Consider the following 12,582-nt stretch of genomic DNA (forward strand, 5'->3'; position numbering starts at 1 on the left):
CTAACTGTCTTTACTCACATATTGGATACGATTTCCTCCTAATTGGTTCCCCAAAAAGCTGCCTCCTGATGGGACTTTTGTCTCACTAGCTGATCCAATCTCAATTGGAAGTACTTTTATGTTTGTTTTCAATTAGACAATTACCCCTTTAAAATAAAAATAAAAATAAAAATTTCTCTTTTTTCTTCCCTACTTTAACTTTTACCCTCTTTTCCATGAATTACTTATGTGATCCTTAATTCATTTAATTTCCAAGATGTTTTATTGAAATGGTCAAAGGGGTGCACAAAAAATGGTGTAAATGGTAATCGGAAACTAGAAACATAGCATAGTGGACAATACTTTTCTAGTTACTTGTGCTTTTTCCTTTCATAATTTGCATCACCTTCTTAATGCTGTTTCCCCTCAAGTGGTTGAAGGGACTCTCACATACTTAGCGTGTACTTGAAATTATGGTTAAAAGAAGGAGATGCAAACTCTAATTTTCATGTTTTTGCACCGCATTAAACGGAATTTCAAACACATGCTTACATATTGAAACAATGCTCATATATATTATAACTTCTCAATTACTCTTATCCTTTTTTATTTATTTATTTCCCTTTTAAAAATTATTTATCTATTACTTTTAAAAGTTTAAGGTAACATTAATTGATTTTTACCGATAATACCTCTTACTTCAAATAAAAAACAAGTAATTAATAAGAGAAATATAGGTATAACAAAAAAATAATTTATTTATTTCTTAATTTTTGTATAAAAACTTAAAGTAACAGATAAAAAAAATGGAAGGAGTATATTATTTTTATTATACTCTTTACTTATTTAATACCTGTTGTAGTGAAAAGAATAAAATTTATTTATTTTTATATTGTTTAAATGTTACTTAAAGACTATCTAAAGTGTATTTATATATATATATATATACTCATGCTCATCCCTTCTAAGATAAGTCAAGTGTGTAAAATGGAGTAACTTTCAGTAAAATAAATCGAATACTAATATAGGGTAATTTAAATTTTACTGCTGCTGTACATGTACCTTAGAAATTTTCATAAGCATAAGACTCATCCTTCGTACATTGTGGAGGGTGACATTAGCATTATTCTTATGAAGAAAAGCCAAAAAACACCATTGGGAAACCCTTTTCTGGCTCCAAGATAAAGGACAAATACCGTAATAATTTGGACCATTACTTAAGTAATTCAGAAATTCAAATTATAATATTAAGTAACATTTTTTTTTCAAAACAAAAATGTCACTATCTCCGAATGATTGTTTTAATCAAGTTGAATGTGTTGTTAAAAACTCATTTGGATCACTATTTTTTAGTGCTAGCTCTATTAGTGTTCAAAATTTTCATCTATGTACTTATTAGTATTTAAATGTCAGTTAAAGAAATAGTGTACACCGAAAATAAATTTTCATATAATTGATAAATAGTTGAAATAATATTTTTTAAGTACATGAATTAATTTCTTTATTTTTCAATATGTATACGAAAATGACTTTGTAAAAGAGATAAATTTAATTTTATGATCTTTGTATCTCAAAAAAATTCTCTTATTGTTGACTAAACTAAAATATAAAAAGTCATAATTTTTGTATTTCAAAATTCATTTAAATATTTATAGTGACTAGTAAAAATTGTCAATCTTTGTATTCGTTTGTCATAAAATAAATATTAATAACATTTAACCTTTCACTCTCTATTTGATGGATCTTTTTCTCAGTTTAGTAAATTCTACTTAAATTTTAATTAATAAATTTAAATAAGGCTTTAATACTGATTTTTCAATTTGGATTTTTTTCTAGTCTCAAAAATTATTTTTTATTTTCATCCAATTTTTTTATTATTAAATTTATTATTTTAATTCATATTTATTTACTTTAACATTCAAGTTCACTTATATAATTTGACTGATATGTAACATAAAAAAAAATTATTATTAATAATATATTTTTTATATTTTTGAATAAAATTTTAACTTAGAAAATTAAATTTTTTGAAATTAAGGTTTAAAAATATAAAATGAATGAAATTATAGATGTCATTTAATGTTCATTAATTCTACGTCGTATTATATAAATCAAGTTGAATATTATACAGGCACGTGAAAAGTACATTGTCATAATTTTTTAAATACTTTTATTTCTCAATTAGTATTATTAAGGTACTAATTAATATTAATTTTATTTCTATTTATTGTATAGAGAGAAAGAAAAAAATTATTCTTTTTTTTTATCAGTCTATACAGAAATTCAGGATAATAGTTTAGTTTGGATAATTTTTTTAATAAATTTTTATAAAATTATAAGAAATCAAATAACTTTTTAGAAGATCTTTCATATAAATTTTTCAACCACAAGAATAAGTTATTTTTAATTTTTTGAAAAATTATTTATTTTTATAATTATTTTATTTTTCTCTTAAAAAACTTAATTAAAATTGAGTGAATATCAATTATTATTCTTTCACCAATATTATTTTGGATGTATAAATATATATTTAAGAAAGTATTAACTTAAGTCTTTAAAGTTAAGTTTAAATATCTAATAATATTATATTTTTATTTTAAAAAATATTTATACTATTTGAATACTTCAAACATTAAAAACAAAAAATAATATATATATATATATATATATATATATATATATATGAGAAGGATATTTTATATTAGTGTAAATATACAAATTTTTACATTTGATTTAAGTTTTTTATTTAACTTACATCCAACAGTCAGTAATAAATTATAATTTATTATATGTAAGTTAAATGAAATATTTAAATTAAGTTTAAGAATTTTAGACTTAAATTAGTGTGAGAAGATTATGTTCTATATATAAACACACATAAACTTAATATTCTTAACTGAATTTTTTAAAATTTTTCTATAGCAGTTAAAAGTTTTTTTACAATATTATACTAAAATTATTCATAAATTAAAAAGAAGAAAAAAGACATTTAAAGAATGGCTTCCATGTCTAAGAATCTCCGTCCAAAACTAAATTTGCAAGAATACGTTTGACTTAATGAAATTAAAGGTGAAATATGTTGTTTCGTATTTCGCGTGTATTCTATTTAAAATATGCCAGAAAGAAACCCATAATAAATAGGGTCGACGTAAATCCACAATTAAATAATAAAACTAAGCTATTAAAACTCAATCCCAAAAATACAACATGATTGGTGAATAACTATTTTAAAATTATTTTCTAAAAAGTCAACTATTTTTATCTTAAAATAAATTAATCAAATTATAATAAAAATTATCCTTACTCAAAATATATTTCAATATTTGCTATATTTTTAACTAAAGTATAGCAAACTGCATGAATTAATATCTAATAAAGATCATCTTTAGCACGGCATGCATGTTGCTAATCTGCATGAGTTATGTATGGATGAGAGAGACAGACCCTCTCCCTATCAGTATAAAAAATTTGTTTAGTAATATATTTTTTTTAACTTTAAAAAAATAAGAAATAAAAAATTGCTAAAATTATAATATTTGATATTATTCATGTATTAAATTTTATGATATCATGTTACTTCTAATAAAAATTTATTATACATAGATTTTTCTTATGTATCTTTAAATACATGTTAAAAAATTATCTAGTAAATTTTACGATTTTTAAAATTTTTAATAAATTTTAATACATAAGTGTATTAAAAATAACCCATGAGAGGGTCCCTGTCGTAGCACCCCTCATCTATATAATACACCAAGTTTTCTGATTCTCCAATAAGCGGTCTTGGCTTTTCCTTCATCCTCTCTCTCAAACTTATATATCTCTCTGTTTTCCTCTGCAGCAACCCTGCCTCAAACATACCTATTATCATTATTACTATTATAAACTAAATTTGCATTATTAATTCAATGGCCATAGAGTGCATTACAAGTATACAATCCATGCCTCAACCACAAAAGCACCACCAAGAAGATGAATCACCATTGGTTTTTGACGCCTCAATTTTGAGGCACCAACTCCATCTTCCAACACAGTTCATTTGGCCTGATGAAGAGAAGCCATGCATGAATGTGCCTGAACTTGTTGTCCCTCTCATTGACTTGGGAGGCTTCCTCTCCGGCGACCCAATTATGACCATGGAAGCCGCAAGGCTCGTCGGAGAGGCATGCCGAAACCACGGTTTCTTTCTAGTTGTGAACCATGGGATTGATGCCAAGTTGATCTCCCATGCTCATAGTTACATGGATGAGTTTTTTGAGACTCCCCTGTCTCAGAAACAGAGGGCTCAGAGGAAAACAGGGGAACACTGTGGTTATGCTAGTAGCTTCACTGGCAGGTTCTCCTCCAAGCTTCCATGGAAAGAGACACTTTCTTTTCAGCATTCAGCTGAGAAAAACTCATCCACAATTGTCAAAGACTACTTGTGCAACACATTGGGAAAAGAGTTTGAGCAATTTGGGTAATTACAACATGTCAACTTTTTTCAATAAATATAATAATATATTTGTTGGGAAAGATATTCATTCTATCAGGTTTCATTTCATTTGCTTTTCCTCCAAGCTAAATTGTGTTTGTTTCCATGTCAAACAGGAAGGTTTACCAGGACTATTGTGATTCCATGAGCACTCTTTCTTTAGGGATAATGGAACTTCTTGGAATGAGTCTTGGAGTTGGCAAAGTTTTCAGAGAGATTTTTGAAGAGAATAGTTCAATAATGAGGCTCAATTACTACCCTCCTTGTCAAAAGCCCGACCTCACTTTAGGCACTGGACCTCACTGTGATCCAACATCTTTAACAATTCTTCACCAGGACCAAGTGGGTGGTTTACAAGTTTTTGTTGACAATGAGTGGCATTCCATTAGCCCAAATTTCAATGCTTTTGTTGTCAACATAGGTGACACCTTCATGGTATGTTAACAAATCTTTCATTCACCTTTTTTTACCAAACAATGAGATTTAATTTTGGTCAATGGTTTATTTCTTGTGTGATGTTATTCAACCAACCTGGTTTCACTTTCTATTGTTTTAGGCTCTTTCAAATGGGAGGTACAAAAGTTGCTTGCATAGGGCAGTGGTGAACAACAAGACAACAAGAAAATCTCTTGCTTTCTTTTTGTGTCCAAAAAGTGATAAGGTGGTAAGTCCACCTAGTGAATTGGTGGATGATTTGACCCCAAGGGTATACCCAGATTTTACATGGCCTATGCTGCTTGAGTTTACTCAGAAACACTATAGAGCCGACATGAAAACCCTTGAGGCATTCACCAACTGGCTTCAACAGAAAAGGAGCTGAAATTTGAAGCACATGAATGGCATATTATTAGCCTTTGATAATCTCATATGAATAGTGACAAATCATGTGGAGGTGTAAGTAATGGTGGAAAGCACTTAAAGGAGAAAAAAAGGGCAGCAATGGCACTGAGATTCAAATTTGAAAGAAGAATCATATTTTCTTCTTGATATGAGTGTTGCACACTAGTGATGTGTAATGAACAAAACAAGGAAGATGAAATTTTTATAAGGAATCAAGAAAAATTCGTCAGCTAATTTTGTAATACTTCTTTGGTGATATAGAAAAGTTATTATTAAATCCTCCATATTTTATATCCTCGTTTAATGTGCATAATAACATATGCTATGGTAAAATCCGAACAAATTTTCTCCATGGAATAGGAACCTTTAAAATGAGTGTAATAACTTTTGTTATTGAATGACCCCATACTTTTTAAGATTCTGAAAAGTGCTTGATACCGTGTGTCTAATCCCAGTAACACTCAAAAAGCAGATATTTTACTCACTTTTCCTCATTCCTTCCATCAAATTTTATTGTGTCCTTGTACCATTAAACAACAACAACTATTGTCGCCTATTCATTGGCATGATACAAGTTAAAACCATTCCATAAGACTATTTAGAGAATTATTTCAGATTAAAACCTTAACTTTTATTTACTTATTAATAGTATCAAGTAAGTTTTTATTAAAAATTATAATATTTAATGGTACCAATGGGTTTAATTATATTAAAATTTGTAATTTGAATAAAATCAATTGTATGCTTTTCATTTGCACTTGTTAAAAAACTACTTTTATGAATACTTCTATTGCATTATTTGTTCGTCAAAAAAAAAGGTAAAAAACAAAAGCTAAACTCATGCTCCATGCATTCATTTTGCTTGAAAAAGAGAACTAATAGAACAACTCCTATGTAAATAATTACAAAACAGTTTCTATGTAATCCTTCACTAACTCAAATCACATACTAGTTGGAAGGAAAACAATTGCACAATAACTGAGATTTCACATTTTAGAACCTACACACATTTCTTGTTTTGAATGTCTAGATTCCTTTTTTCTTTTATAAAGGTCCTGTTGTTTGACTCATTTAGTGAAAACGGAGCATAACACCTAATGAATCCAAATTACTAAATAAATTAATTAACATAATGATATGCAACACCATAAATTAGTTAATTACAACTCTCATTCATCAACCAATAATCTTTCATTATCTTGAAGGTCTTTAAAAGTTGGAACTACATGAGAGTAAGGTTAAAAACCAGCAAATACATCCAATAAAAAAAATGGCCCACAATTTGAATGATTCGGGGGAATAGGGAGCTAAAATCCATTGAGGATTGGCATAGATCTCTTTTGTAATTTATGAATATATATATACATATATATATATATATATATATATATATATTCTGCAACTTCAAGCACTTGTTTTTTGGTTTTATTATCCTGATTTTTCATACCTGGAAATTTGGAGGTTTGTGTAATTTAGAATGCAAGGGAATACTCACTACAATCCTCTTAGCACCTGTCTTGAGATGCTGCAACATTCTTCTCATCATATTTTAATCATTATCCTTAAAAATAAAATAAAATGAGAATGTAAATGCAAAACAAAGATTATAAATAAAGGGATCTCTCGAGTCCCCCTCCCTATTATAATTACTGTAAGTTAATTTAATTCAAGTTGCAACTGTGCAAATTTTGTTATCATTTCCATTGCTTTCCTTATAACCAAACACGGTTTTGGGTGTTGGGTACAATACAAATTGTGGCAGCAAAAGTTACTGCAAATATAATTTCTTTTACACCCCAAGCACTCAACTTGAAAGGATATGTTAAATTGAAACAATTTCTTATAAGTTGATTGATATATTCGATAGTTTCTAATACTAATGATGATAATATTGTATTTAAAATATTTAAATATGAGATTTATAATTAATTTTATTTTAACTTCCAAATTTTATGGAAATGTGTTGGGACTATTTGATTCATTGGCAATCTGATGCGGCCAAATGGCAGATAAATCGATAGAATTAGAACTACATGCGAGAGTGAGACATTTAAGAATGTCCATATATTCTTTCAATGATGTATATCCATTTTATCTTGATGATATTCCATAGACCAAAAATACTCAAGAAAATGACACATCATACAGAATGAAAATGATCGTGAAGCAAATTTAATTTACAAGAGCTCACTTTCCAAAATAAAAAATGATTTTTAATTTGATTTAAATAAAATTGAAAAGAGTAAAGAAGAAGAGAGGTGGGTTTGATGAAAGTTGATTTGGGGCACAGCCGCCACAAGTAAGGACAAGGACAGTCCCATTCCCGTACTCTCTTCCAAAAGGGCAGCATCACGTGGAAACCATCTGTTGTTTCTTCTGCCATCATCGCTTCTAAATTAAATCTTCATCTTTTCATAAACTAAACCTTTCTGCATGCATTTGCAAGATGCAACACTTCTTAGGATTTCTCTCTCTGTCACAGATACCCTTCCTTCCCTCTCCCATCTGTACCATCTTGTTTTCTAGCTCCCTCCTCTCCTCTCACTTCTTAGCCATCACACATTTTTAATTATATCATCGCTCTCTGTAACTTCTACCCACTCCTTTTGTCATCTATCAGCTTAAGAACTCTGTTTCAGTGTCTTTCATGCACTTGTCACAATGTGCATAATCAATTCTCCAGTATTGTAAAAATATTTCCTTTCCTATTCGATTATCTATTCTTATGTTAATAATAATTAATATAAAATGACACTATAAAACTATTTACGCTGATATTAAGTTTCTAAGATTTAATAGTTAACTTCTGAGTACATCAATAGGCGTAAAATCCACCGTGCAGGACCTTTATAATTCCATCCAATAAATTCCATGCTTCAAAATCATGTGCTTTTCTCTTGTTGTATCTGATCCATGCACTTCTCAGAGAGTAATAAATACATAGGAATTGGAATTCATTTTTTTAATTGTACTTAAATGCATTGTTTTTGGAACTATATGTATGCTGATTTAAAGTATATGATTAAGATTCCATTTTAAAATTCAAGAGTTTGGAAAGGGACAAAATTTGAACACATTTTCATATGTGATAATGTTTTTGTTCTTTAATAAAAGAATTAATTGTACGCTTCTCTTTTAGAAAAGATTTAAATTACTTGTCCTGTTATCTACCTTAAAAAGAAATACATCGTTATTATTTATTAAGATCAATGTATACTATATTTTATTCTGCGTTTGCTTTAATGTAAATGAACATCTTAAAAAATCATATTTCACTTTACTTAGTTTTATCAACTTCATCACAGCTAGTTATAAACCGGAATCTATTAATGAATTTTAAATTTTAGAATCATATAAATAAAATTTAAAACTAGTTTTTAAAGTTAATACTAAAAGTGTTTAAAACTTTATTTCATCTTCTGAAATCATAATAGGAATATTCATAATTAAGTTCCGATTAGGTTAAAACTTATTGAGTGAGGGAAAAGCCAAAATATAGTTACTTACTCCTATTAATAGGTATATATATTACCCTAAAATAAATTAAACTATAAATGATTTTATTAGTTTAATTTTTAATATTTGAGAGAGAACATATCTTTTTTTTTTTTTGGGGGGGGGGGAGGGGAATATAATTGTTTCTTTTAAAATAAAAAAGATATATATTATTTTTTACTAAATTCAAGTAGAGGAACTTTAAGGAGGATAAAATTATTTTATTTTATTTTGGTATTAACATGAAATTTCCCCTTTGAAAATTAATCACTTTTATACTTAGAATTACACCCCCATGCGGTTCAATTATCAGTTGAAAGGGATTAAGAGTAAATTTTAATTATTAAATATTTTATAGTTAAAAGTTACAACATAAGATTATATGATTTTTTTAAAAATCATTGTGTGGTCTTTTATATATCTTTGATCATTTATGCATGTTTAATTAACAAAATATATTCTTCTATTCTTTCACAAATAATTATTATTCTCACTAAATACAAATTCTACATTGAATACTGTATAGAAAAAGTTAAGTCCTATGTCATCCTATTTATATTCTTAAATAATTTATTACACTTACTATCTTCGTGTCAATGAGTATAAGGGAAACCAATTCAGCTGACCTAACAGGCTTTGACTCAATTAATTCCTTTTTTGTTGATTCTTTAAGATTTAAGTTTAATTTTAGGACCACTCGATAGTAGGCGATAAATAATTTTATCATATTTTTTTTAAAAGTTGTTAAAGTCTATTTGAAAACAAGTTGCCACCATGTTCTAACTACAGTTCAAAAGAGTTGAAAATGTTTCCTTCAATAAAATTTAATTTTTGGTATCTTAAAAAGTGTATAACGAAGATTCAGCATCTCTTAAGTTATAAAACAGGTAGTTAAACCGATCCTTCCATTTTCATTCATATTCGTAGCCATTTGAAGTGGCACAAAAATGGTAACGAGTCTCGATCTTGTGCTTTAGCCTCAATTTTGCTTCCACACATCAATGCCTTTTTTTTTGTATGTATATGTTTATTAATTTTTTATTATCTACACAAAAGGACAAACTTTGTTTGTTTTTATTGATAATTGTGTTATTATTTATTGGAAGAAGATATTGTACAAAAAAAAAAAAAAAACTAAATCAACAATAACAACTGTAATAGACACAATTTAAACTACACCATGCAAAATGACAATCTCAATCTCATTGAATCTCAAAAAATTATCTTTATCAGCTAGCTAGAGCTCTAGGGATACTGCATATTTGTTGCAGCAGCTGTTGATTGAAATATATGTTTTTGTCTTATCTGATAATTTCCATTGCATGCAAACGACAAAAGTTCAATAATTTTTCCTATGCATCGAGCTAGTAAATAAAATATATATAGATTTGGGCATGGAAAATTGGACTATCACTGCAACCTCCTCCCCGTGTTGATTGTTGTGATTGATAATTGTAGTTTAATTTGATTTGATTAATAGACACAACATGGTATAATTATATTTTAATAAGCCAACATCACTTACAAGATTAGCTCATTCTTGCATTGCTAAGTTGGCCATTTGGGCACCATTTAGACCACAAAACGACAGAAAAAGGCATGATCTGATCAAGCTTTTCCCCACCAAAATAAAATAATTAAAAGCAGTTTTATACCATTTTTAACTTGAAATATCATTCCATAATTACGTGCCAGGATGTCCAACATGCATAACGGTTTAATCAAACGCACAAAATCTTATTTCTTCTATGGTGTTGTCGTTTCTTTTGTTAGATTGTGTGGAAGGAGATTGAAATGTGCAGTAGAAGAAAAAAAATGCCCTCCTTAATAAGATTTCTATTCGTAAAAAATGGCTTAAGAATTAGGAATTGCCACGTAATTGAGGATATACATCCTCTCAAGATAATAGTATAAAAATCGTGTGGGTAAGCTTGCAAGAATGGCTTCCATTCGTTGCTTTTGTTTCTTTTCTTGTTCTGATTTTTGTTCAGACAAATGGAAATTGACTACACGAAAAAGATAGAAGTATAAACCTATCCCTTGTGACGCGTATATCTATAAAAAAATAATAAAACGTGTAAAGTTTGTATTTAATTTTTATTTTTTTTACAAGAAATGACACACCAAAATTGGTTTTTAAAAAGCAAAAATTCTTGCACTTTTCTAAACTCTATTTTGTTTTAAGCAAATGATTACTGTTAAAAAAATAAAATATATAGTGAAAGGAGTCTTTTCATAGAGTTGTGAATGATCATATATAAATGCTCATAATTATAAATTTTGAAAAGTCACATAATCATTAAAAAAAAAATACATATGACTTGTATGTTTTAATTTTAAAAATTTATGATAAAATTTAATAATAAAATTTTTTTCTTTCATTTTCGCTTAAAAAAATTTACATCGATACGTATATAATGACATAATCAAATTTCTTAACCATTGATTAACAAGACATTTTATTTTGAATATATGTAATATTTAATCTCAAGCATTTATACTCCACAACTTCGTTAATCAAGTAGTTAGCACTTCGGATACTATTTTTTAGTGTCTATTATTTTATACTCTCCCAATTTCAAATTAAGCAAGTGATATTTTAAAATTTTAATGAAGCATTATCATTTTGATTCTAATTTAACTCAAATAAATAATAAATGTAATCAACTTTTCAATAAACAGTAAGGATAAGTAAAAATTCCTTACTAATTAAAATGTTTATATCGTTCTTTAACCTTGTAATCTACTTTTTATATTAAATGTAATTTTTCTAAATAAAATAATTTTTATGAACTATTTTTTTTATCATGCCATGCGACTTCTTTTGCATTTAATATATATATATTTTAATTTTTGAAATTTTGATAATTTATTTTAAATTATAAAAATATTCTCTCTTTAATTTAGTCTTCTTTAATAAACAAAATATTGGTTATTAATAAAAAGTAATTTGTTTAAAATTTATGAAATTAACTAAATTTAAAAATAATCATAAAATATATATAGTCTTGTGTATCTGGGTGAGCTTAATAAGAAAAGGTCAAATACAGTTCAAAGAATAGAAGACTCAAATCCCCACTTTTCTCAAGGAAGACATGTGTAAGTTAAGGTCTTTCCAGAAAAGAATGAAGAAAAAATAATGGGCCTAACCATTTTCTCTATTTTTGGGAAATACTTAATTTTGATCCTTTTTGGGCTCTACAGGTCCTTTCCAATGGGCATAGAGGAGTATCTAGTGGTCGCAGAGGGTAAAATCCAATCACTGGGTCTCAATCACAATTCTAATAACCAAAACCTTTTTGACTGAGGCAAATATTCAAGAGTTTTAAAAGCAGCTTCCAAAGAGTAGCTTATAAACACTTATATCTAAAACCTCTAAGGTGTGTCCATTAAGAACAAATGGTATATTTAATGATGTTGCAAACTTAAAGGACTATCCAACGGACATTCAACCCAAAAATAACAAATTTCTATTTCTCACTGAATTATAAGACTTTATGACCTGTGTCAATGTACACCACTCGCTCTAAATGTTAAATTAGAGCTTGACAGTGATTATTTTGATATTTTAGAAAACAAAAAAGAGACAAAAGTTAGTGATGAATCATGTTGAGACGACGCATTTATTAATCTCCAACATGTTTTAAGCTTTTTATTAACACTAAAAAGACAAGTTGGTGATGAAATTAGTGATGAATTTGGTCCACGCTGAAGACTTTTCAACTCGATCTAATGTATATGACAATTTTCACCCATTTCATTACAAATGTTACTTGCATGTATGTAACAGTTTT

The 12,582-nt window shown here is 27.7% G+C and overlaps 1 protein-coding gene across 2 annotated transcripts; it reads left to right on the forward strand.

Moving 5' to 3' along the window:
• The first annotated feature begins 3,752 nt into the window (after positions 1 to 3,752).
• On the forward strand, positions 3,753 to 5,567 carry LOC113867541 (gibberellin 20 oxidase 1-like). Of its 2 annotated transcripts, none has more exons than XM_027502931.1 (3): positions 3,753 to 4,438; positions 4,570 to 4,888; positions 5,010 to 5,567. In XM_027502931.1, the coding sequence occupies exons 1-3, from the start codon at positions 3,888 to 3,890 to the stop codon at positions 5,271 to 5,273; spliced, it is 1,134 nt and encodes a 377-aa protein (XP_027358732.1). In that variant the 5' UTR covers positions 3,753 to 3,887; the 3' UTR covers positions 5,274 to 5,567. The 2 variants fall into 2 exon arrangements, with proteins under 2 accessions (XP_027358732.1, XP_027358733.1); XM_027502932.1 differs by having other exon boundaries at positions 3,804 to 4,438; positions 5,115 to 5,397.
• The last annotated feature ends 7,015 nt before the right edge of the window (positions 5,568 to 12,582 follow it).

This window comes from Abrus precatorius, unplaced genomic scaffold (assembly GCF_003935025.1).
Source record: "Abrus precatorius isolate BTA unplaced genomic scaffold, Abrus_2018 Scaffold5, whole genome shotgun sequence".
NCBI classification, from domain to species: domain Eukaryota; kingdom Viridiplantae; phylum Streptophyta; class Magnoliopsida; order Fabales; family Fabaceae; genus Abrus; species Abrus precatorius.